The 24,619-nt window shown below is 39.5% G+C and overlaps 7 protein-coding genes and 7 non-coding genes across 21 annotated transcripts; 11 read left to right on the top strand and 3 right to left on the bottom strand.

Annotated features, from left to right (window-relative positions):
- Positions 1 to 10: 10 nt before the first annotated feature.
- Amun (protein amun) lies at positions 11 to 4,452 on the bottom strand. 5 transcript variants are annotated; one of them, XM_068296968.1, is made up of 4 exons: positions 4,067 to 4,452; positions 3,836 to 3,893; positions 2,132 to 3,134; positions 11 to 2,061 (listed from the first exon to the last, which is right to left on the bottom strand). In XM_068296968.1, exons 3-4 carry the CDS (start codon positions 2,928 to 2,930, stop codon positions 1,175 to 1,177), a joined length of 1,686 nt encoding a protein of 561 aa, XP_068153069.1. In that variant the 5' UTR covers positions 2,931 to 3,134; positions 3,836 to 3,893; positions 4,067 to 4,452; the 3' UTR covers positions 11 to 1,174. The 5 variants fall into 5 exon arrangements, with proteins under 5 accessions (XP_068153069.1, XP_068153061.1, XP_068153086.1 ...); XM_068296960.1 differs by lacking the exon at positions 3,836 to 3,893; XM_068296985.1 differs by lacking the exon at positions 3,836 to 3,893 and having other exon boundaries at positions 4,289 to 4,449.
- A 948-nt stretch (positions 4,453 to 5,400) lies between these two features.
- mldr (mitochondrial ribonuclease P catalytic subunit) lies at positions 5,401 to 7,203 on the top strand. Its single transcript, XM_068303223.1, is given in 3 exon segments — positions 5,401 to 6,197; positions 6,199 to 6,723; positions 6,782 to 7,203. Coding segments are annotated over 3 exon segments (1,605 nt in total). The 5' UTR covers positions 5,401 to 5,475; the 3' UTR covers positions 7,140 to 7,203.
- On the bottom strand, positions 7,187 to 8,454 carry LOC137587000 (uncharacterized). Its single transcript, XM_068303224.1, has 2 exons — positions 7,957 to 8,454; positions 7,187 to 7,886 (listed from the first exon to the last, which is right to left on the bottom strand). The coding sequence occupies exons 1-2, from the start codon at positions 8,286 to 8,288 to the stop codon at positions 7,313 to 7,315; spliced, it is 906 nt and encodes a 301-aa protein (XP_068159325.1). The 5' UTR covers positions 8,289 to 8,454; the 3' UTR covers positions 7,187 to 7,312.
- Positions 8,455 to 8,582: 128 nt separating this feature from the next.
- On the bottom strand, positions 8,583 to 9,282 carry LOC137587001 (uncharacterized). Its single transcript, XM_068303226.1, has one exon. It carries the CDS (start codon positions 9,155 to 9,157, stop codon positions 8,687 to 8,689), a length of 471 nt encoding a protein of 156 aa, XP_068159327.1. The 5' UTR covers positions 9,158 to 9,282; the 3' UTR covers positions 8,583 to 8,686.
- Positions 9,283 to 9,441: 159 nt separating this feature from the next.
- RpS5a (ribosomal protein S5a) lies at positions 9,442 to 13,632 on the top strand. Its single transcript, XM_068302747.1, has 5 exons — positions 9,442 to 9,524; positions 9,985 to 10,393; positions 12,165 to 12,281; positions 12,549 to 12,647; positions 13,440 to 13,632. Exons 2-5 carry the CDS (start codon positions 9,986 to 9,988, stop codon positions 13,506 to 13,508), a joined length of 693 nt encoding a protein of 230 aa, XP_068158848.1. The 5' UTR covers positions 9,442 to 9,524; position 9,985; the 3' UTR covers positions 13,509 to 13,632.
- On the top strand, positions 10,937 to 11,103 carry LOC137571963 (small nucleolar RNA psi18S-1854). Its single transcript, XR_011031510.1, has one exon. It is a non-coding gene; the product is annotated as a small nucleolar RNA psi18S-1854 (small nucleolar RNA).
- Positions 11,332 to 11,497, top strand: LOC137571961 (small nucleolar RNA psi18S-1854). The gene has a single exon (XR_011031509.1). It is a non-coding gene; the product is annotated as a small nucleolar RNA psi18S-1854 (small nucleolar RNA).
- Positions 11,703 to 11,868, top strand: LOC137571964 (small nucleolar RNA psi18S-1854). Its single transcript, XR_011031511.1, has one exon. It is a non-coding gene; the product is annotated as a small nucleolar RNA psi18S-1854 (small nucleolar RNA).
- On the top strand, positions 12,316 to 12,470 carry LOC137571956 (small nucleolar RNA psi28S-2876). Its single transcript, XR_011031504.1, has one exon. It is a non-coding gene; the product is annotated as a small nucleolar RNA psi28S-2876 (small nucleolar RNA).
- LOC137571959 (small nucleolar RNA psi28S-1192) lies at positions 12,857 to 12,995 on the top strand. Its single transcript, XR_011031507.1, has one exon. It is a non-coding gene; the product is annotated as a small nucleolar RNA psi28S-1192 (small nucleolar RNA).
- On the top strand, positions 13,038 to 13,176 carry LOC137571958 (small nucleolar RNA psi28S-1192). Its single transcript, XR_011031506.1, has one exon. It is a non-coding gene; the product is annotated as a small nucleolar RNA psi28S-1192 (small nucleolar RNA).
- LOC137571957 (small nucleolar RNA psi28S-1192) lies at positions 13,219 to 13,357 on the top strand. The gene has a single exon (XR_011031505.1). It is a non-coding gene; the product is annotated as a small nucleolar RNA psi28S-1192 (small nucleolar RNA).
- A 592-nt stretch (positions 13,633 to 14,224) lies between the features above and the next one.
- LOC137586763 (uncharacterized) lies at positions 14,225 to 17,974 on the top strand. Of its 4 annotated transcripts, XM_068302913.1 has the most exons (6): positions 14,264 to 14,431; positions 14,565 to 15,005; positions 15,387 to 15,454; positions 16,093 to 16,248; positions 16,308 to 16,749; positions 16,904 to 17,974. In XM_068302913.1, the coding sequence occupies exons 1-5, from the start codon at positions 14,331 to 14,333 to the stop codon at positions 16,418 to 16,420; spliced, it is 879 nt and encodes a 292-aa protein (XP_068159014.1). In that variant the 5' UTR covers positions 14,264 to 14,330; the 3' UTR covers positions 16,421 to 16,749; positions 16,904 to 17,974. The 4 variants fall into 4 exon arrangements, with proteins under 4 accessions (XP_068159015.1, XP_068159017.1, XP_068159014.1 ...); XM_068302914.1 differs by lacking the exons at positions 16,308 to 16,749; positions 16,904 to 17,974 and adding an exon at positions 15,772 to 15,962 and having other exon boundaries at positions 14,225 to 14,431; positions 16,093 to 16,229; XM_068302916.1 differs by lacking the exons at positions 15,387 to 15,454; positions 16,308 to 16,749; positions 16,904 to 17,974 and having other exon boundaries at positions 14,226 to 14,431; positions 16,093 to 16,224.
- A 484-nt stretch (positions 17,975 to 18,458) lies between these two features.
- Positions 18,459 to 20,674, top strand: LOC137586762 (uncharacterized). The gene is given in 4 exon segments (XM_068302911.1): positions 18,459 to 19,432; positions 19,434 to 19,645; positions 19,708 to 19,943; positions 20,034 to 20,674. Coding segments are annotated over 4 exon segments (1,602 nt in total). The 5' UTR covers positions 18,459 to 18,595; the 3' UTR covers positions 20,351 to 20,674.
- The last annotated feature ends 3,945 nt before the right edge of the window (positions 20,675 to 24,619 follow it).

The following is a 24,619-nucleotide window of genomic DNA, read 5'->3' as shown; positions in this document are numbered from 1 at the left end:
AAATGATTAATTGTATAAATTAGAAAAAATTCAGTATATGTATAGGCATTAAAAAAAAATGAAGTTGTACATATATAAATTATATTATTATAATTACGACCACAAAAAATTTGCTTAAGTGTTTGAAATGAGTTTTGGATTTTTCAATGTTCTGTGTGTGAGTGTATGTGTAAGTGTGTGGGTGTACGAGTGTTTGGTTTTGTGCGGAGGGGGAGAGAGAGAGAGCGCGCGTTTGTTTTATATGTTATATGCGACAAGTTTTGATTTATTTTTAAATTTAAATACTTATATAAATTACTTCTTTATTTTGTGTTTATTATAATTATTGTTTGTTTGTTTTTTTTTTTTGTCTCCATCCATTGTTTTTCTTCTCCATTATTTTGTATGTAGAGTGGGGGCAACTGCGGCATTTGTAAATTTTCATTTTCTTTATATTTAAATGTTCATTTTGACTTGTGTAAAAATATCGTTTTGTTTTCTTCTTTTTTTTTTTTTTTTTTTTGTTTGTTTGTTTTGTTTTTGCATTCGCTTTTTAGTTACTATTTTTATGTATTTGCGTCTCGTTTCATATTTAAATGTTAACGCTGCATTCTGAACTCTCGGCACGTGGTGGAAAAGGGGCGTGGGAGGAAGGAGGTTGCTGTAATGAGGAGTGGTGGATAGGATGGATGCACAGGGAAAATTGGAAAAATACCTGCAAATTTCAATCGTTTATCGATTCTGATTTCATTATCCTTTTGCATACTGTATTTATATATTATATCCACATAGTCATCTATTGGATTGAGTGTGCTCTTTCCAAGCTTTTCATCATTTGTATGGGTTCTGCGTGTATGTTTGCGTGTGTGTGTGTGTGTGTGTTGTGGGATGTGTTATATGTTGTTTGTTGTATATATATATATATAATATATTATATGTATGTATAATTAGTTGCTTAATAGTAAAATTTCTTGAATGTTGTTTGTGGTAAAGTGTAGGTAATGTTGCTTGCTCTATGTCTTCGTCTTCTGCTTCTCTTTTTGCTTAATCTTCTGTTTCAGCATCTACTTCTTGTTCTCTTTTATAATCATCATCATCATCGACGTCGTCGTCGCCACCGTCGACTGCTGCACTACATACATATGTCTTTCCACCAGATATATACTTCTGCCTGATCTTTAATTCCAATTCCAACTCATTCGCTGCGGAGTTTCTTTAGATCCGGAGATTTGGTGTCACCGCCTCCACCACCACCAACACTACCATCACTACCACCGATGGCTCCCCCATCGCAATGCAGGGCTGCTCGCTTTTGTCCAATTGCGGGCGCTGTTTCTCCACCAGCAGCTGCTGCTGCCGCTGTTGACTGCAATTGCTGCAGTTTGCTGCTGTCACGCAAAATGCCGCTGCTACTGTTGCTTTCATCAGCCTCAAGCTCATCGTCATTATCTTCATCCTCCTCGTCCAACTCTTCGTCATCGTCTTCATCCTCCTCATCGTCTTCATCATCATCGTCATCGTCCACATCATTGCCAAGGACACCATTGCCATTACCATTGGCAGCTGCTGCTGATTTTGGTGCCTGAACAGGAGTAGTTAAAGAAGCCGCCGTCGCTGCTGGTGTCGATACTGCTGCTGCTGCTTGCCCATTGTTAATAACCTGCGGCTGCTGTTTGCTGCTGCTGTTGTTGTTGTGTGTGGCGACTGCTGCTGCGGCTGTCTGCTGGGATTGCAAGCGATTGTTGCTCTTAAGTGGTGCTTCGAGATTGCTTTCCGAATCGGATGCCAGCGGCGTGCCATCATTACCACCAATGCCAATGGCCGTTGGTTCGCCATCTTCCGTTGATGTTGTAGTGGCTGTGGTCTGTGTGGTCCCGTCATTATCATCAATGATTGGCTCCTGTGAGGTGGAATCATTCGACACAAAGTTGGAGTCACCATCCTGTAGAGCAGCTCCCACGGCAGTTGATGCTGATGTGTTATTCATTTTGGCCGCGCCCGAATTGTTGATATTGGGCAACAAGGGGGCCGGATTGGTATTCTCGTTGTCTGTTTCCGACTCTGCGGCAGTGTGGCGACCACCTAAAAAGACAATGAAAGAAATTTCATATATAGAACAGACCAGATTGCCAGAGACAACAATTTATTTTACCTGCTCCTAGACTTTCATCGTCTAGATCAACGGCTACACCATCATTGGTATCATCGCCATCGCTGATCTTATTGTTGCTGCCATTTGTGCTGATTGCTGCTCCGGCATTTGAATTGACACCGGTGCCAGGCGGCGGCATATCATCCAATAGCTCTGGACTCAAATCATTGGCCACATAATGCGCCCACAAGGCCAACTCAACGCGATGCGATGACCAATGTGGCGTATCGCCGCCAACTTCGGCATTCAGCCGTTCCACAGTGGCCTGGATGTGCTGCACAAAATTGAGGTACTCCTTGGTGGTATAATCGATGCCCTCGATCTCTGGTATGGCCATTAAGCATTCATCGGCCATAAATGGTGCCAAATGGGGGGCAGCTGCTGCCAACAGTGCAGACGCCATTGTGGTGCCAACACCCTTGAGATTGGATAAAGCTGTAATGGCCTGCTCCAGATTGGGCAACTTGCGGAAAGCCTTTTTCGTCTCCTGGACAACAGCGCGCGGTGTATTCACTTTAACCAAATACGAAAGTTGCGGATAAAATTTGCCACGCGACTGTTTCCATTTCATGGTCTGAACCAATTCATCATATAACAGATGGGCATCCTTCCCCCTTGCCTTGATGAGACCCGGTAAATCATTTTGATACCAATGATCCAAACGTATTAGCTCTTGGGGCTTCTTGCAACGCTTTTCGGCCTTAAGTTTAAGGACCTGGGGATACATTTTGTAACAGTATTCGAATTGTGTGGTGCTGCCATTCTCGAAGAACGAGACAGTTGCCTTGCCGTTGGACATTTTGCTAAAATCGGGATGATAGTAGATCTCGTGGAGGGTGGGTGACGATTATTAGTACGGTATTGGTATGGTATGGGAGTGACGGGCAGCAATTGCCCTGGCCTTTGCTTAGCCTTGGCTATATAACTATTTATCGAAATCGAACTAATCCTTTTCTGATGTTGCTCCTGCTGCTTCTGCGAGTGCCGGTGAATTTCTCTTGGCCTGAAAGTTGAAACAAGAGCAAAAGGAAGAACAAGAAGTATAAGAAGAAGAGCACACAATTAGCTTTACAGTTACGATTACATATGCATGCACACAAACACACACACACACACAAGCACACACTGCTTTTTCGATTGGCTTCGATTAATTACGGTTACTACAATTGCGGTTGTTGTTCTTGCTGCTGCTTCTGGTCAGTTCCTGTTAGTCAATTCGATAATCGCATTTAAATTTTGCAATTTTATTCTATTTTTTCGCTTCCTTTTTCAGTTTTTTCTTTTTTTTTTTTAATTTTACTCTCAGCCAGTTCACAGTCATACACACAGTCGGGTTCTTTTTGGTCCGTGTCGGTCTTTCGCACGCACTAATACAACTACCAAGCGCTTACATACAAACACACTCACACATAAACATCAAAGAGAGGCACACACATACTAAAACAGCATGCTACACACATACATACACATACAGTCGCAAGCGCACACACACACGCACCACCAACACAAACATACACATGGCAGCACACAAAACGACGAGGCAAAAAAAAATTTCTTCTTTTTATATATGTATACATATATAAAAATTTTTTAAAAATCATATAAAGCCTAGATATGTAACGTATGGATTTTTTAAAAACTAAAAAGAAAAAACGCAATAACAACCAAAACCGGAACAATTAGAAGAAGAGAAAAGAAACAAACTTTAGTTTCAAATTCGAGTCGAGTTGAGTTTGAAATTGTAGTTGAATTTTGATGGCAGCTGCCACAACCACACCAAACACACACCAAGCCACACACAACACACACACACACACATAAAATGACAATGGCGAGACAGAAGAGAGAGAGTGAGAGAGAGAAAGAAAGAGAGAAAAATGAAAAAAATTGCTTTTTTTGTTTCTTTTTTAAATAAAATGCTAAAAACCTACATACCTGCACGATAATTGTGTGTGTGAAGGGGGGGAGAAAAAGAAATTCAAGAATAAACAACACAAAAAATGCCGCCAACAACAATCAGAATTACAAAATAATAATAATGATGATGAATGGCGGAGAGAGAGAGAGACTAGAAGAAACAACAAAAACAAAAAAAAAAGCAACACAAACACGATACAAATTTTAGATTCGCTCTTTAAATTTAAATTTGTTTTCTACTATTATTTTCTTTTTGCTATTTTCTTATTTTTCCTGTTTTCGCTCGCTCGCTCGCTCGCTTGCTAACACGCTCGTTCGCTCGCTCTCTCTCTCACTCACACGCGGTGGCTATAAAATCGCGATTCTCGCGACCGTTTGTATTGAATGTCTAGCGGCAAATAATCATTTCATTTTTGTTACCGATTGGCAAATTAGCAGCAACGATTACCGATAGTAGCTATTTCGATAGTTGCCGAAGACAATAGGGTAGCGCAATGCAAAAGTAAATAAATCTGTTCTTGGATTTAACGTTTTTATACGTTTATGCAGATGGAGATATATAAAATATTTTTCTGAAAAACAAGAAAAAATTTGCGAAGCTGGTGAATAATTATTATTAAATTACAAACTCAAAATTTTTAAAATATCAATCCCGCGCAATATAGTCGCTGAATTGACAGCCCTATTGTTTACATTTCAAATTAAATTTAAATTGTCAAAAATGTAATCCCACTTTAAAAAGAAAACCTACTAACGTTATATTATCTCACTACCTATGATAATTTGTGGGTTTTTGAAAAGAATTGCGCGGTGGCAAGAAATTTATATTATTATCTTCTTGAATAATTTATTTATAGTTTTGCTCTGTTGTTTTTTCAATTAAGTTACTAATTACCTAAACTCTCATTTGAAAATATGTGTTTGAGTTAAAAGTCCAATTGCCAATTGCATTTTTAAAAAGTCTTGAAGTCCCCTTCTAATAATAAAAAAAATGCCATTAATTTATTTTCAAGTTTAAGGTCCATACGGAACACAACAATATTTTCCTGCAGTTTACAGAGCAGATTTTGAAAAACAGCGCCAACAGCAACAGTGAAGGGAGTTATAAGAAACTATCGATAACTCCCTTAAGTTATCCAACAGCTAATATTATCGATAAAAGAAATAATTAAATTGCTAAATAATATAAATTTATGTATTTTCAGAAATATAAAAAATTATTGGAAGTACAATGTAGTTCTGGAAAAAGATCGCATGGTTGTTTTTGAAACAATCAATGTTTTGTTGTCAGATAGAAACAGGATTGGCAGAAAAGAGCTAAAATATGATTAGCCGGTTGTTACACTGGGCACACTAAAGTGGCTGCTTGTCGGCAGCAAGTGGTTAACGGTCGATCGTTTGTTTGTTAGTTATTTAATTTTTAAGATATGTACAATTTGCGTATTTTCCAATGCCTGGGAAAGCTATCTGGCTGCTGCATCAAAGTTGGACAACCACACAGACTGATGGCCAGCCAGCACAAGCGACACACCAAAGTGGCAGTTGCGCCTTCGGATCAGCTGGAGCAAATAAAGGCCAAGTATTTTGAGAAGCGGAACGAGCTAAGCTCCACTGAGTGGCAGAATGTACGAAGCTCTTTAATTGAAAGCTATAGGCACATAACCACACACAATGTGGACGCCGTCATTCTGGGTGTATGCAGCAGTCCAGATCAATTGCTTTTGGCCAAGAGTTATGTAGCCCACCTAAAGAGTGAAGGCTGTAAACCAAACAGAGCCACATTGGGACGACTATTGCGAGTCTACAATGCTGCATATCATGCACGTCCGCCGCTCAGTGATGAGGAGCAGAAGGAGATTTTAGATATATGCCAGACACTACAGCAAGAACATGAGATTTTAGATGCCACAACTTGTGAGAACGTGATATGGGGTCTGGTAGCCACTACAAATGATTGGCAACGTGGTATACCTTTGCTAGATCAAATGAAACTGACCACCAAAAATCCCACTTCATCGGCTTATAGTGCCCTGGCGGCGAAGGCTTTCTCTGTTCCGGATCCCAAGTCTGAGGAGCTGGGTTGGCATCTAATTGAGGAAATGGCCTTGGCCCACAAATTACCGAAATGTGAGGTCTATTTGTCATTGCTGCAAAACAGAACAAGCAAAAAAAAAACTTTTACGTCTGATGCGATTCCTGGAGCAACATCAAATCCTTGTCAGTGCACAAGTGGCCGAACGTCTAAAGGTCCTTACGGGAGGCAAATCCACTCAAGTGAATCGTCTGGGCAAGTGTTTGCATTGCCAGCAACATTTGCAGCCGGTGGCCATCAGTGATGAACAGTTTCAGCAGCTAAGAGAATCATTTCTCGAAAAGGTTCTCATCCGGCATGATGTGTTTCAGAAATCCACACCCGAAGAGGTGGAACGCTTTAAGGCTTATGTCGATAGAACATTGCCCTATGATTGTGTTATCGATGGTCTCAATGTGGCCTACTCGATGGGCACCAAAAAGTCACCTGCCCAGCTGGCCCAATTGGTGGCCAATGTGGTGCGATATTTTCGTGAGAGGCGCAAACGTGTCCTGGTCTTAGGGCGACAGCATATGCGTCAATGGTCAAAATCGGCCATGCACTATATTCAGGCCAATGCCAGTCTGTTTTTAGCCCAAAATCTGTAAGTTCTCCAAATATTACGAATTTTCCGTTTCATTGCCCTTACTTTTGTTCTTCAGCTCGCATGACGATCCCTTTCTGCTGTATGCCACATTAAAAAGTGGCCAGGATACGGATTTCTTTTCACGCGATCTAATGCGCTCGCATGCTCATTTACTGGGACCTGATTTAAAGCCAATCTTTCGTCGCTGGCAGCAGGAACATCAACATTCACTTGTTGCACAAACCCATACAGGTCAGATTGTTGTGAAAGAGCCCATTAGGTTTCGCCTGACGACGCATCATATGCGGGAGGATGAAATGACCTGGCATGTGCCATATTGTGAAACATATACGGCAAAGCCTCCAGACAGTTTTGAGATACCAGAGCAATGGCTTTGCCTTAAGCTTGATGAAGATCGAAATCGTAGTTCCTAGCCGTACCCTTCCTATGCTTTGATAATTGATTTGTGGAAATTAAAGAGTTTTGTTAATAGTTTTATTCCCTTGCGAAGACTAACAGACAAATGTGGGGGAAGGGAAATACGACAAACACACACATGCATACAAAAATTAAATTAAACATTAACTAAAGCGCCCAAATACGGAGACTAATCGCACTCCTGACGCGAGCACTTCTCAAATGCCCCGAAATTGATGTTCGATGAGGTTGACTGTCTTTTGCGTCGTCGCTCGTTCATCATTTTCTTCTCGGCTGCGCACATTAGTCGATCCTTGATATAGTTATCCATCTCAAAGTCCATATCAGCGGGCTTAACTAAATCATTTGGATCACGCGTGGCAGCCGAATCCAAGGCCTTAATGATCAAACTGAGCAAAGCGTGAGCCAAACGATGGCACACATCATACTCGATGGCATCCTGACTGGTATAATAGATGGCAGACTGCGATGTTGGCTGCACTCCAATGGCCAGCAGTATATTACAGAATATGCCACGCTGCATGCGGGCATACGGATCCACCAGTTGGGGAGGAATCCGCATTGTGGTTGCCAAATGGGCAATGAATTTTGCAAATTTCTTGATCAGCACATTTAAATATTGGGTGCGGCACTGGCGTTCGAGTTTGGTCAGCATATCGTAGTAGAGCTCCTGTTTGCGTTTAAGAAAGTCCTCTTTGCGCCGCTCCTTGTTCTTGTTGCTCTTAAGAATCTGCTCGAGCTGTCTACAAGGGGGAAATAGATGCAAGTTCTTTTACCTCAACTGACCACTGGCCACTTTTTGTTTGAACTTACTCGGTGGTAATGGCATTGTATTTGCCCAACATCCGCTTGATCCGCTTTGCCCGCAACTTGGGATCGTAGACATTTTTGAATTGCCTGTAGTTATCTAGAAGAATGTGCAGCTTGGGCTTGGACAGGGACACATCATACGGCTTGGCCTTGGGTGACATGGCCGGCTGATAGGCCATGCGACGCACGTAAGATTGCAGCTTAACTAGATTCTCCTCCTGCCTGCGCTTACGATTCTCTGGACTGCAATAATCGGGATCTTCCTCCTCTTCGGCCTCCTCAGTGGTGGATGTCGGCAACGGCTCATCCCAGTCGGAAACATTGGAACTGGCCATTTCTCTTCTGCTTCTGGCGCTTTTTAATTTTTATAATTTGTTCCAAAGAAAAAAAAAAAAAACTTTGTAATTTTCGTCTAGACGTTTTTTTAATATTTTTAAATGTATATTAACTGAATGGTGCCACTTGAAATTTTTTGGATGTTGAGCTTATGAACGCCGAACAGTTTCTGAAAATCGAATAAGGTAAAGAGTCTGAAGTTGGGAGTCAATTCTATATGAAAATGTCATGGCCAACTAAATGACCTTGAAAATTATATATGTACCTATGTATACTAGAAATAATGCCTAGAATTCTGTTGTTCATTTCTCTTAGGTTATATTGGTTAACATACAATAAATTTAGTTTTATTTAATTCTATTAATAACAATTATAATGTCAAATCTAATGTGTTCGCTTAATAACAATCATTCTGAACGGAACGTTCCAGGGCAAATGTATACTCCTCGGCGAGCTCATCCACAGATATTTGTCGGGTCAATAGAGCCAATATGCTATCCACTTGCATTTGTGTGCCATTCAGACTATCTTTGCTGGCTAATTGGGGTGACAACTCAAATGGTACATCCTGTAGGTAATGAATTGGGCCACTGCTACCACCACCATCTGCTGTAGGTGATTGTTTTGATCCCGCTGCTCCTATTGTTGGTGGGTATGGCAAGGCACTGGCTCCATAAATGGCTGTCGGCATTGGTGGGTACATCATTCCGCCACCAGTTGTTGTACTGGGTTGAGGATCCGTATCCGATTTGCGTTCCACAAATACAAATTCATCGCCACTAGTTGCCTTTGGTGGCTCTGTTGGTCCTTGTATAGCCTCCTCTGTTGGTGTTTCGGCTGGTTTTCGTTTACCAAATATTGAGAACATTTTTGATTTTTTGAAAAAGGCGAAGAATTTGTAATGCGTTTTGACGCGTTTTTAACTTATGAACTATGACAAACAATTGTTTTGTGTTTTGCGTTGTGAAATGCTGTTTGTTGTTGTTTTTTTTTTTGCCAGAATCGCATTTGCCGATATCGATAACATTGACATCGATTACTCAAGAGCAGTCACTGTTTGCTCGATAAGTGTTGAAAATCACCTCGAGTCACTATTTTATTTTGTTAATCAACCCTGTTTCGCATAACAGGAAATGCCATATTTCAACGTTGTCAAACACTATGTGATAACATGTTCTTTTTCAGGCGTTCGCCTTTGCGCTGACATCGTGTCTCCAATTGCATCTGTGAAAAATGTAAGAATTTTATAAAGAAATGCGAGTGAAACACACTTTTAGTGAATACAATAATACAAGTGGGTGATGGCTAAATGAAAATCTCAAGAAATACAGAATATTACCAGTTTAAATAATTGAGAAAAATGTATGTGTTTGGCGTGTAAATACACGATTTGAGGTTAAAGACGAAGATGATGGGTCGCCAAATAATTGGGAAAACACTTTCATATATTTTTCCATATTTTTTTCTTGTGTTACACGTGTTGAAAGAAAACTCCGCTTTCGTAGTCAGTTATTGACTCAACCCCCACAGTATTTGTTTTTTGTTTTGTGTTTTGTTATGTCCAAAACGAATAAAGTATGGCCAAGATGTGTATAAACATTGTAGTAAAACGTTAAGCGTTAAGTGTGGATTTCTATACATTTTTTTTTCTTTTTATAATAACATTTTGTTATAACGCGCACTTTTTGCTTACAGCATGACCGACGTAGCTGAATCCGCTGTGGAGAATTTCGAGGAGCCGGCAGCTGCCGCACCCTTGGAAACGGAGAATGCTGATACCATTTTGGAAACAAATGTGGTGGCCACCACTGAATTGCCCGAAATTAAATTGTTCGGCCGCTGGTCATGCGATGATGTCACCGTCAATGACATTTCTCTGCAGGATTACATTTCGGTGAAAGAGAAATTCGCACGTTATTTGCCCCATTCGGCTGGTCGGTATGCTGCCAAGCGTTTCCGCAAAGCCCAGTGCCCCATTGTGGAGCGCCTGACCTGCTCCCTGATGATGAAGGGTCGCAACAACGGCAAGAAGCTGATGGCCTGCCGCATTGTCAAGCATTCGTTTGAAATCATTCATTTGCTGACTGGCGAGAATCCTCTGCAGGTAAGATAACTACGAATCAACCCCTATCTCCTCCTCTTTACCTATCTTTGGTACGTCTCATGCTAAACTAAGTCTGGGATATTAGGTAGAATGAAGACGCATATTAATAAACGATTGTTTTAATATCCTAGTGCCTGAAGATTTGATTAATCCCCTCTTCTTGCTCTCTTGGAATTTAAAACGACATTTCCATCTAAGATCTTAATGATACAGTCAGTCGGTCCACCTCAATGCCAGGGATCATCTTTTCAGAATAGACATTTTAACATCATAGTACTTCACGAAAACAACATTATCCACTTCTTGCTTTCTTGGAACTTAAAATTACAATTTGATTTCGAATAGATTTCTCAACGAGTCCACCTCAATGCCAGCTATGGTTGTATATCTTAACCAGCTGGGCATCGTCTTTTAAAGAATGGGCTTAGAAAAACTTTGAAGGGGTTTTAATATTATCCTAGTGCCTAAAGATTTCAGAAGCCTCTTTTTGCTCTCTTGGAACTTAAAACCACAAGAACTAATTGAAAATGAATTCTGCGTATAATATCCCACGTCCATCACTAAAACTATAGCAATGAGTTTTTTTTACAAAACAATAAATTGTTGTAGTATTCTAAATGGACTACAACAAAATGATAAACTATTCCTCTTAAGGATATCGGCTAAAAGATATAACCTTAATAAAGTTCAAAAATCAACAAAATCACCAAGAAAGAGAGAAGAACACCAAGTAGTCACAGTCAGTCCACCTCAATGCCAGTTAGGGTAGAATCTGTTACCAACTGGGCATAATCTTTTAAAGAATGGACTGAGAATAGCCTTTAAAAGGGTTTTAATATTATCCTAGTGCCTGAAGACTATATAAGTATCCTCTTCCTGCTCTCCTGGAACTTAAAACTACAAGAAAACTACTGTAAACTCAATTGATTAATTAATCTTAATTCTACGTCCATCACTAAAACTATAGCAATGAGATTTTTCATAAATCAATAAATTGTTGTAGTATTCTAAATGGACTACAACAAAATGATAAACTATTCCTCTTAAGGATATCGGCTAAAAGATATAACCTTAATAAAGTTCAAAAATCAACAAAATCATCAAGAAAGAGAGAAGATCACCAAGTAGTCATAGTCAGTCCACCTCAATGCCAGTTAGGGTAGAATCTGTTACCAACTGGGCATAATCTTTTAAAGAATGGACTGAGAATAGCCTTTAAAAGGGTTTTAATATTATCCTAGTGCCTGAAGACTATATAAGCCTCCTCTTCCTGCTCTCCTGGAACTTAAAACTACAAGAAAACTATTGTAAATCTTACGTCCATCACTAAAACTATAGCAATGAGATTTTTTATAAATCAATAAATTGTTGTAGTATTCTAAATGGACTACAACAAAATGATAAACTATTCCTCTTAAGGATATCGGCTAAAAGATATAACCTTAATAAAGTTCAAATATCAACAAAGTTATGCAAAGAAAAAGAGATATATCAACCATATGGTCAGAGTCAGTCAGTCCACCTCAATGCCAGTCGATTTTAATGTCTATATCGCAACTAGGCATATATATAAATTGGACTTAAATAAAAGAGATGCTTTAATTATCCTAGTGCCTGAGGATTATAATAAATAATGCCTCCTCTTGCTCTCTTGGAAGTTAAAGCAACACTTTCTATAGACCTAAACTCTTAGTTTGTTTTGATAGTAGTACTATTTTTAATGTAATACATGAATTTATTATTTTCATTATGCTCTGTTGCCCCATTCTAGATCCTTGTGAGCGCCATCATCAACTCGGGACCACGTGAGGACTCCACACGTATTGGTCGTGCTGGTACTGTCCGTCGTCAGGCTGTGGATGTGTCGCCATTGCGTCGCGTTAACCAGGTAAATGATTATAAAAACCACCTACAACTATATCCTGTTCGCCAGCAGCAATGGCTTGTGGTTCCAATTCAACTTGAAAGAGACTGCTTGCTTATAAAGCTTGGCTAGAATAAAATTCTATCGTATATCCGTAGCGTTTTAAATGTGTATATAACCGACATTTGGCGTATGAACTGAAGAAACAAATCTATCTCAAAAAATATTTAATATTCCATGATGCAGTAAAAGAACATAATTCTAATTATCTAATTTATATGGTTTTTCCAGGCTATCTGGCTATTGTGCACTGGAGCTCGTGAGGCTGCCTTCAGGAACATCAAGACCATTGCTGAGTGCTTGGCCGATGAGTTGATTAATGCTGCCAAGGTGAGAGACGAAAAATCATTTTGTCATTGATATCCAAGGTCTACTCTAATGCCAAGCATTGATGATTATCTCAATGCCTGCGCCTCAGACACAAATCCAGAAGTTTTTTAGTTTTTTAAAATGAGTTTATCTTTTAATATTCAGAGGATTTTCTTTAAATATTCAGAAAAGTTACATTAGAAAACGTGTTGGTTAGTAATTATTATAATGAGAAGTCCAATCTAATTCTATCTTGTGATTATTTCCTAATATGATAGACTCGCTTTTGGACTAGACAAATTTTCTTTTATTATCCTTGTGCTTTATGTCCTCTCTGATATGGCACACGAGAAACGTAAATGAACAAATTATTTGAATAAAGTTTAGTTTAGTTCAATGTTTGATGGTTCTCTCCAGTCCAATCTAATTCTATCTTGTGATTATTTCCTAATAAGATAGACTCGCTTTTGGACTAGACAAATTTTCTTTTATTATCCTTGTGCTTTATGTCCTCTCTGATATGGCACACGAGAAACGTAAATGAACAAATTATTTGAATAAAGTTTAGTTTAGTTCAATGTTTGATGGTTCTCTCCAGTCCAATCTAATTCTATCTTGTGATTATTTCCTAATAAGATAGACTCGCTTTTGGACTAGACAAATTTTCTTTTATTATCCTTGTGCTTTGTGTCCTCTCTGACAAGGCACACGAGAAACGTAAATGAACAAAAGTACTAAAATTAGTTGAATTTGAGGTACATTTCTATGGAAAGTATAATATTAATCAATTTACATTTTCTTTATATTTCGTAGGGCTCTTCCAACTCCTATGCCATCAAGAAGAAGGATGAATTGGAGCGTGTGGCCAAATCCAACCGTTAAACAAAACACAACAAAAAGAAAAGGCAAACATTTTTCTATGTGGGTTTTTTTTTACTATGCTAAACGTGTGTACTTTGTGTGTAAAGTAACACAAAAAAATAAATAAAACATGATAAAAATCCAACTCATCCAACCCCCAAGTGTATATAAATTAACTAATTAGTTTGTTCATAGAGAAAATAAATAATTTGTAATGTGTTTGTGTTTCGGGTTCATTTGAAGTTATATATCTAAATATGAACTAAAATGGGTCGAAAAGATCGCCACATTGTTGTTCAGTTAGTAAGAAAATTGTGTACATTTTCACAAATATAAGTTTGATCGATGAACTCTTGTCGAGTGGTAATCTAATTTGATAGTTAAATGTGTCTTGAAAGTTCTTCTAAGACGCCGAGTTAATCTTCAACCTAACCTCATCGGGCAGATCATTGAAAGATTTTTAAATTCGATAACGCAGCCCTAAATTGCGCGGTCGATTGAAATTTAAATTTTTCGGAGTAATTGACTTGTGATGCCATTTATAACCTAAATTAAAATCGTTATTTTTGGGTAAATCTGTCCAAATTTAATTTTTTCGAGTCCAATGTGGTATTTTTGCATGTTTTCTGAGATTCGATAGGCAGTTTAACCGCAGTGCAGTGCACTGGATGAGCCGCAGTGTGACCAGTCATTATAAATACCGAAAGCCCAGTGCTTTTTTTTTTTTTGAAATTTCATTTCAGTGTGTTGTTGGCTTTTCTCAATAATTTTGTTCTTATTTACTGTAAATAGTGTGGAATTTATAAGTCCAATTCATTCACAGATCGGTATCCGTCACATAAGATGTTCAATGTGAATGCAGATAATCAGCAATCAACGGAGAACAACGTGAATAATTTGAGCGCCATTCCAGAAGACGAGACTTTGCATCAAGGCCATAGTCAGTAAGTAGTAGTAGTTGCAGCTAGAATTAAATTAAATGAAATTAGAGAGATAGAAGACGCATGCACACAACCACACGCACACTTACACACCATCGCACACATATGTGTGCATATATGTACATATATACTTTAGATTCCAAGTACACAAGATTGTGGAGAAATTTTACCGGAACACCCATTTGCTGAAACTGATCGAAGGTTGCGTACAAAAATTCGTAGCTCATTATCAGGATACTAAACGTTCGGAGGATTTGCTGGCTCCACTACAACTTCGTCTGGATTTTGTCGTAGGAGATTTGGCAAAGCGTGCACCGCAACTGCTGAGACTGGTCATACGGGAGCCCATTCAATTCGCAGAGGCTGTAAAATACGCCGCATTTAGTCTGGTGCGGCAACAATTGCGTCTGCTTGGCCACAAGCCGGTGGACATTGGTCAATTGCACGCCCAATGGCGATTAGTGGGACTTCAATTCCATCCAAATTTACTCTTTGATCCCGGTCAACAATCCTTCCCCTTGGGTTTGTCCTTTGTTCAGGGCATTCTCTCCGCCTATACGCCACCGGAGACGCTTGTGTAAGTATCTAAAGCAGGAACATACATCTCCCGTATGTTTCAACAGGAAGCTAAATGATGATGATTTACTATATAGTTCCATATTTATACTCTTGCAGAGCGGGTATAATGTAGAGTAGTTTAACCCGTCTATCTTCGGTCCCTGTTCGAACCATTATAACACAGACAGAATGTTGAAAAACTTGAAATGATCATTTCCAAGTTCAACAAGTAAAAGTAGAGTACGATTGAGAACCATTATAACAAACTAAATAATATATTAAAAAAAACCTAATACGATTAGAACTTATGTCATCCATAACTGCAAGGGTATATATACACACACATAAAATTTGGCCCAATCAATGTTAATTTCCTTGATTTTTTCATTGTTTCTTGTAGCCTACAAACAATATGGTTTTGTGGTAGTGGTTGCCTGCGCAATGCATTACAGACCAGCTCCACGGATGGTAGGTTAACATACACACACACACACACCACCTAAGCTTCTAACCTATACTAAACCATACTAATCTGACATTTCGATTTAGCTAACTAACCAAATTTACTATTCTTTCTTTTTTGACACTTGCTAACCGGCATACTAAAGAACTGTAACAATCATCAAGCCACCTTAGCAAAATTTAGAAAAGTCAGAAATGTCAGAGAAAAGCCATACTCAGGGCATTTCGAATCATTTCATTTCATTTCGATTTGATCAACGACATCGAGCAGTCTACAAAATTTTTAGTAAAATTTAATATTGAAATTCTTTTTTTTGGTGCAGGGATCAAGTTGGCTTTGTCATTTACTTTAAGTACAAGTAAAAGGCAAAATTATTTTTTTATCATAACACAGCTACAGTAGAGAGTTCATTTGTAGTCAAGAGTTTTACTGCAATCGTTTAACCATTTATACATTGAAAACAAAAGTGAATATACACACAACAAGGATATAAATGAATTCATTGTAATAAAGGTAATGCTTGCTTCAGGCGAAACTAACATAAATTGCTAACTAAAATATTTGTTGAACTTGGCAGAAAAATTCTTCAGCCATTATCCTTGTTTTTTGTTAATTTTCTATAACTCCATATTCGATTTTGCAGCTCCCTTGTGTTCCAACTGTAGCCGGCCTATGAGCGAGTATCAAAAATTGCGAGTCACTGAATCCTATCGGTTGCTAGCAGTTCTTTCTATATCCAGTGTGCAGACACCCCGAAATTCTGGTTGCATTCATCGTGCTATATTAGCTCGTGCAAGAGGTATATATATACAGGATAACAGATGACTGCGAACCTTTTATTAGCCTTTGCTTCTTTAGATCATACATACGACTTGGATTTGAAATTGGGCGCTGATTACCTAATTACTGGCTACTTTACGACCACATCAACGACATACAATTTTGAAGTATGCCATCTAAGAAGAGCCTAGGTCGTTCCCGACGACGCAATCCTATACAATTGAATGATTTCCTTAATGGCGGTGAGGAGAGAACAGAACAACAGCAGCAGCAACAGCAGCAACAGCAGCAGCAGCAACAGCAGCAGCAGCAGCAACAGCAGCAGCAGCAGCAACAGCAGCAGCAGCAGCAACAGCAACAGCAGCAGCAAGAGCAGCAGCAACCAGGACATCAAAATCTGCCACCCCAGCAGCCGCGACCGTCGCCTCAACAGCAAACTCAATCCCAGCGAAAACCAAAGATAAAAAATCACCCGCAACATGAATCCCCCGGCTCAATCAACTTTGCACCCAAATACCGAGTAAGTAAAAAGAGAGCTTAAAATTGATCAACTTATTCCACATAATCATAGAAAGTATTTATTTTGCGAAATCTTAATACTTTATACATACATATGTACATACATATATCAACAAAATGACCCAACAGCATATTATTTTTCTTCCATCCTCCAGGACAACCCAACAATCATTAAAGGAAATTGATAATATCAATGCAAACGAAGCCGAGACGTCGTTCAGTTTCATGAGCAGTGTTACACCTGTAATGACGCCCAGCAGTGTTTACCAGAGCCAGGCAGAAACGGTCAATCTCATAACCGCTTCGGCGCCAACCGAAGTTGGCGCCGAAGTTGCCGTCAACTCCATGAGAACAATGGCTCGGACAAATAATGTTTGGCAACCAAATTCTGACAAAATTGTAACTAAAGCAGCACCCACCAATGCTAGCTATGCACCAAATATGGAAGAGTTTCCGACCATTGGTGGAGCTAAGGTCAAGAAGCATGGCGGCGGAAATAGAAACGATGCGGGAGCAAGCACTAGCAATGCTCAACCGTCCAATCCACCATCGATGCAAACGTCATCGTCACGTGCACGTGGCGGTCGTGGTCGTCACGTAAGTGCACCAGTGCTGGGAAACTTTCTACCTTCTGCAATTCCACCGGCAAGTACTGTGAAGCATCAAGAAGTTGGTGAATGGTTGAAATCTGTGCGCGAAATGAGTCATGCAAAGGAGCAGCAAAAGCAGGCTAAAAAGAAGCAAGATCAGGAGGAGAAGCCCAATGAAAAGGCTCGTGGCGATGGAAATGTTCCGAAAACTAGCCATTCCAGTAATAATCCAGCAATTTCAATATCGCTGCCAACTCAAAATGTTACGGCTCGTCCTCCGTTGGGCAATAAACAATGCGGCATGGCGAGAAGACAAACGGCTGACTTTGATCAAAGCAAAAGGCGTAATCGCCACAGTCAGTGGAATTGGAGCAACCAGTGTGCTCCAAATGTATCTGTCAAAAGGGTTAGTCGGTCCTCCATGCATAAATCGTCCAGACCTGGTCCTGGAAATGGGCACAGTCATTCCACATATCAACGGCCCGCCGAAAATGCCACAGCAACGGCACCACCCATTGTGGTGGATGTGTCACGGAGTCGACTTAACTCAAATGCCGCGGAATTCTGTCCAACGTTGGGTTATCGTGAGCCTGATTTGCTGGCACTAAGTCCACCCCCATGTTGAAGAGATAATGCCGCAACAGCAAGTGCCTCCTGTGACCAAGATTGGTGTAAGTATTGAGAAATGTTTAACATTTTTGAAACATTTAATTTTTTGTGTACAATTCCTCTTAAGGATCGACGTAGTCGCCAACGTTTCACGCGCTCCCTAAGGCCGCACACACTCTTCGAACTAGTTGCGCCTGGATTATTGCCGACACCAGATGAAACGGAGATGGACGTTCCCCCTTCAACATCTGCTCAGGCGGAAGTTGGTGCTTTTATGCCTGATCAGCAGGTTGTCAGCTATCAACAACCGCAACCGAATCAATTTGTATTGCCGCCTGGATTAATCCCCACGCCAATTGACCCCTCAATGAATTATTACATGGAACCAGTGGTTCCAGTAGTTCCATTGTCTGTTCAGGGATCGTTTTTGCCTGACCAGAGCAGCCAGGATTTAATCAATCAGCAATCAATTCAAGCCAATAATAATCAGCTCTTCTGGAATGCACCGCACTTGGCCATGCCCATGTCACAGCAAAATAGCAATGTTGCCCAGTCGGTTTTTCGGCTAGCCAGCCTCCCCAGTACTGGGGTGGGTACAGTCCGCCCCCGGAACAATCATTAACCCGGGAAGTGTCTACTATCCCACAAATGGCGCAGTCATCGGACCCGCCGGACCACCCATGGAGCAATATCAGCCTACTGCCATCGAGTATTACGTGCCCGTCGCCATCAATAACCAATACCCACAATATCAGCCAGCACCAATGGTCGGTGGAGGAGGAGGAGGGGGAGGGGGAGGAGGAGTCCATACCTACCCAGCACCGGGACCTCCAATATACACGCCCACTGTTGGATATGGACCGAACCACGACTCTGGAGGGGGAGACGGCAACACCAGAAACCGAGGCAGAGGAAATGGAGTTCATCACAAATATAACAACAACAGGCCAAAACAGTATAAAAATAATCGACGTGACCAACACCCAAAACGCAGGCACTATTAATAGAAGAGAAAGCGTCGACACCACCGCCAACACCAGTACCATCAGTAGGGCACCACGTTTACCAACTTCAAATCGTCTACAGTCGGCTCATCAGCTCTTTGGCTCTAAATCAACAAAATCATCCAGACCGGACCTAAGATTAATGCCAGAAAGCATTTCAAAATTGTACAGTTTAATTTGCTCGAATAATTCGGATTATGCCTTTGTCTATGCATTAAGTGCGCAATTATGCCAGAAGATAGTGCCCATGGATTGCTTTGTTTACCTGAAGATGGCCCTCTTGGCCAGCCTAGCCTCCATCGATAAGGATGAGATGCGGCAACCAATTGCCCTGTGCATCATTTCCACGGACAGCACTTTGGCCAATCTCTTGTTAACCTGTGTGGGACAGCTGGCACCACGATTTATCGGCCCCCATAATGGTGGACAGCAGCCGGCCTTTAATGCTCTGCCCACACGATATAATTGGATAACCGCAAGCCCCCCTATTGATGGCTCAACGTGGCGTCTACTATGCAGGCGATTGGACAACTTTGTCGCGTGACCAAAGCGAAGAGCTCCAAAAGTGCATTGAGAATGGAGTGGTGCCTGTGCCACAAATAAGTGGTGAACAGCTGCTAGAGGCAGCTATCTGGACCTACTGGCAGCCGGAACATTCAGTAAACCAGACAACTACATTTGCCAATTTTTGCCCGTAAGATCAAGATCGTTTCGATTATTACAATTATATTAACATATTGTTTTATTGATTTTTAGCATATTTGGACTTCCCATTTATATGGGTGAACCATCTGGCGAAGACATAACGAATTTCATTATCCATCAATTTAGTGAAAATGAGGCTATTGAATCCACTCAGGATGCACTTAATGTTAATGACGATGATATGCGTTTGCTTTTTCTTTTGCTACATGAACGTCAGGTTAACTTTAGCGATCAGGCTCAGTATATATTGAAAAAATACTTTATAATATCACGCAAAGAGCGGCCTGGTGAGTAAATATGCAACATATCTCTCTCTCTCTCTCTCTCTTTCTCTCTCTTTCTAAATCATTTAATTGCCATCTCTTTCAAATTGATAGGTGTATTTACCAGTAAAACATACATTGTGTTGAAACAATTTGCAGAATCTTTTGCAAAATTGTCTTTACGTTTGGATGTTCTTATCCAAGATATAATTGTGGCAATTTTCCATTCGGAATACTTTGTTCAACACATTTGTGGAGTCAGTTCGTGTCCACCGCCAGCTGTAACCAATTTAAATGGCATTAATCAGGTTGATGCCTATATGAACGATTTCGGTCGCTGGCTCTTGCAATATTTGGATCGATATAAAGATGATGAACTGGATACACAGCAGCCGCCGGCAAAGCGACATCGCGTTAGCCTTGACGTATAAAAATCTCAATTACATACATATATATTATATATATATATATCTTGCTCTCTAGCAATCGCCTAACTACCTCGCCAAGAAGTGTTCCTTAATATACATTTTTTTAGGATTTCCGTTCCCTCACCTTTTTTTTTACTAAATTTTAAAATTAAAATTGCGTGAACTTAAGATTTGCGAACAACAAATTTGCATTGTACGGACCAAAAATTATAATTGAAAACTGCCAAATGAAGGATAAACACATGTGTAGATTTATATATATGTATAATCTATATATCCAAAATTTGTACAACTTCTGTTACAATAAATTATAACTTCAGTTAGAAATTGTTTGTGAACTCAAGATGTTGGCTATTAAGGTTGCCTGCTCAATGAATTTTTAATTTTTAAATAGAATTAGTTCTGTATTTGACTTCAAATGCTGTTCGTCTGCATTTGCAATTGAAAATTGACTAACTCTATTAGAGCAGAAACCCATAATGCAAGATGTTGCTTTCAATGGCTATAAAATAAAGGCGAAAGACAGCGCGGGAGAGGGACCAAAATGATAGAGAGAGAGAGAGGAAGAGAGAGTGGTTGAATCAAAGCCCTAATTCCTAAGGCATTCAACAATGAAGAAGCCTTGTATGGCTACGCAAACAAATGTCCAAAGGTATAAGTCGAGGCTGTAGCTTCTCCGTCTGCCTCCTGCCATGGCATCGGATCCATTGTTGATTGTAGACTCGATGGGTGAAAATTAACCATAGGAGTCCAAACGTTTCAAACACGTGACTTGAAGCATTAAGCAAAGAATGAAAGTGGCGATTCAGTTACTGGTGCGGAACAGAGCGCGGCAAGCAAACTACTCCCTGGCCACAAATACAGTTCATTGTGCTTCATTACTTGTGCTTAAGCAATTGAATTAGCCAAGTCAAACAGTGGGTAACAGAGGTAAAGAAGAGGTGGAAGAACTACCTAACTACCAAACCACCTACATACATATAGCACATGGACAAACTAAGCCACAATAACCTCTGCTTTGGTTCCCACCACACTCCCGCGTGTGCGCGTGTGTGTGTGTCTGTGTGGGTGTGTGTTTGAAAAGGAGCAACAGAAGCAACAACTAGTCAAATGTAATTACTTGTGGTTGTGGATCTGAATAGACCGATACTGATACTCAATTCTACCAATCTCATTCTCCACCCCGAGTCAATGAATAAACTAAATTTACAATTCGGTTTGTGGTGACCCATGGAATTCACTTAAACACCTGCTGCCACCTAGAATGTATCCTTTTGCTTGTGCTAACTGACGAACAATAAATCACTGTAAGAACGTTTTCTCAAATCAATGTTTTGTTCAAATCTGATTTTCACTTGCCTTCTATTGACTAGGTCAACTACTAAGATATGGTTACATTTTGTTTCTCATCGAGTAAATGTAAAAATGTTTGCCTAAAAGTATGCAAGCTTAATTTAAAACGAAGTTAACAGTGTCCGGGAAGGAGTAACAGCTTAAGGCGGTGTAACATTTGAAAGGTGTGTAGAGAGATCAAAATAAAAGAACTGTAAGAACGTTTTCTCAAATCAATGTTTTGTTCAAATCTGATTTTCACTTGCCTTCTATTGACTAGGTCAACTACTAAGATATGGTTACATTTTGTTTCTCATCGAGTAAATGTAAAAATGTTTGCCTAAAAGTATGCAAGCTTAATTTAAAACGAAGTTAACAGTGTCCGGGAAGGAGTAACAGCTTAAGGCGGTGTAACATTTGAAAGGTGTGTAGAGAGATCAAAATAAAAGATTGATGAGACCGGCCTACAATATATACATATATAGTAAAGGTTCTATGTTTTCAATCCATAGCCAGGTTTATACATATATAAGACTCCTATTTGAATATTATAGGGAATGGGTCCCTTTCATGCTCCTTTTCGATTTCTTTATCTCGTTACTGTTGCAATTCTAAGTAGGCCAAGCTGTTAAATAATTCAAAAGCGAAAGTAAATTACTTTGTTACCTTTTTCAACATCTTCAGCGTTATGTGTAGGCTAAAAATATGCCAATATTTACCATATACTAAACAAATAAATTAATATTCATTCGCAAATGGAATTGTGAGTTCAAGATGACCGGACCGGATGACTTCTTGACATATTGACTCATCAACTACACAGAGCGGCTCTAACTTAAGAACCAACAGTCGAAATGCTAATGACAATAGCCTCAACTGAACTGAACTGTGTTCTCTCTCTGTGTGTGTGTGTGTGTGTGTGTGTTTGGCAAAATGGAAGTGTGCTCAACCATAATAATGGCCAAAAGAAAAACGGGGATGTAAAAGTAGAAGAAAATACAAAGAAAAAAAACATAAATAAGTGAAAGAACAAAATGGTTTATGTTAATGAACATCATTTTTCTCTGTTTGTTTTCACTTGTGTTAAGTGTCGTAAATAAATTCATTAAAGTGACATTTTTCAATTTTAATGAACAATGGTCACGCACCATTCCCAAGACCTTAATGAATTCCTCGTCCTCGTTCACCTAAAATGAATACAAATAATATTCTTGCCCCTAATCCCTGACATCACGCCTCATTTCAAAAAATTTGACAAACGAATTACGGTTCATTTGTTCTTACCAGGGCTACGAATTTCGAATATCATAACCAAAACTCAATAGATAATAAACTATCTAATGCAATTCACAGTTGGTTGAATTAACTAAGCAATGCATTCACATATCAAATGGAAGTCTATACTTAAGTTTAATCAGAGCCAGGAAGCATCTAAATTGAAACCAACAGAGTTTACAAAAGTTTGAATGAGAAATGCTGTGTGTAAGGACATTCCTGCAGCCCTGGCATAAACTTATCATCATTAAAATGCAAATGTAAATCATTAATCTCATGAAAAGGTAATGTAACGTAACTGTTACTATTCAATTAATCAACTCTGATTGTGATCAGATTGCTATATACTTATTACCTACTGCTTATGCATGTAAATATCTATCTATGTAAGTACCCCCCACTCATAATTGAGTAGATTTCATGGAATTTATGATAATTTTTTTGTTAACACTGGCAAACGTTGTGTTTGTGTGTATGCAAACAATAAATTAAAAGGGAAACCACACCAAGAACACATTGAGAACCTCTTTTCAAGAGATAAGCATTAACATATCACTTGGTAACAGACAAGTACTTCACCTACCATTCCATTTTCTGGTGCCATCAACTTTCCTTTTTTCGGGGTATGCCCCAATTATGAAGCATTAAAAAATATATGTACATATATATGTAGGTACTATATGTATATTCGCATATAAATCGCTTTATTTTTATGCACAATTACCAAGCAGTACAGTAGCTGAAATATATGTATGTAATTGAAGCATGTGCGTAGTCAATTTAATATGGGTGGGGGAACAGTTATTATAAATGTGATCCCATTACCAATTTTGGCTAGATCCTTGGGGAATGCTTTGAATGGTTTATTGTTAAATACAATCTTTGAAAATGCTTGAGAATGCCTGAAAACAAGGAAAAACGCTCCTAATTGAAATTACGCATACGCCATGGGTGCTTCAATGGACGGAAAGTGATCAATCAGTGCCGTATTAAGACAACGGCCTGGGCTTATTCGAATTGATCGAGTGATCTATGAATTTTTGCAAGCTGATCGTTGCCAATTGCTAAATTGATTTGAGTGCAGTCGAAATGAATCGGAAGTAAAACTACACAACTTCGGGCAAAAGACCAAAAGTATTTTGAAAACAATCTATCGAAGTCCCTTCCGAAATTCTCTATATATCCCGCCCGACGCCACTGTAGTCGGTGTCTTTTGACTTTCTTCGTCGGGGATGGGTTTCTTGTTTTTGTCGTAGCTGGCTGATGTCGCTTTTTACGCTACTCAATTAACTTAATTCCCTTTTGCATAAAACTGAGAAAAAAACCGAACAGCAGACAAAGAGAGGGACAGCGAGAAAGACAGGGAACGAGATAGATATGGAGAGGTGACTGCTTTGCCATTGCCTCCTGTCGACAGTCTGCTCCTGATGAGCAATTCGTGAGCCTGGCAGTCATGTATATTTTATTTATTTGTGATTTAAAGCGATTTTCAGCCTCGTCTCTTCCATAACCAACTCAACCGAGTGCACAAGGCAGCAGCAGCAAGAACAACAGCAACAACAACAAAAAATCATATAAAAAAAAGAACAGGGTATAAAAAGTGTCAAGCATAAAAAATGAAAGAAAGAAAAGAAGGGAAAAGAAAAGAAAAAAAACACTGAAGGA

Source organism: Drosophila tropicalis, unplaced genomic scaffold, assembly GCF_018151085.1.
Source record: "Drosophila tropicalis isolate 14030-0801.00 unplaced genomic scaffold, ASM1815108v1 contig_158, whole genome shotgun sequence".
Classification (NCBI taxonomy): Eukaryota; Metazoa; Arthropoda; class Insecta; order Diptera; family Drosophilidae; genus Drosophila; species Drosophila tropicalis.
The sequence above is the reverse complement of the archived record's forward strand: the minus strand, read 5'-3'. Positions and strand labels throughout refer to the sequence as shown.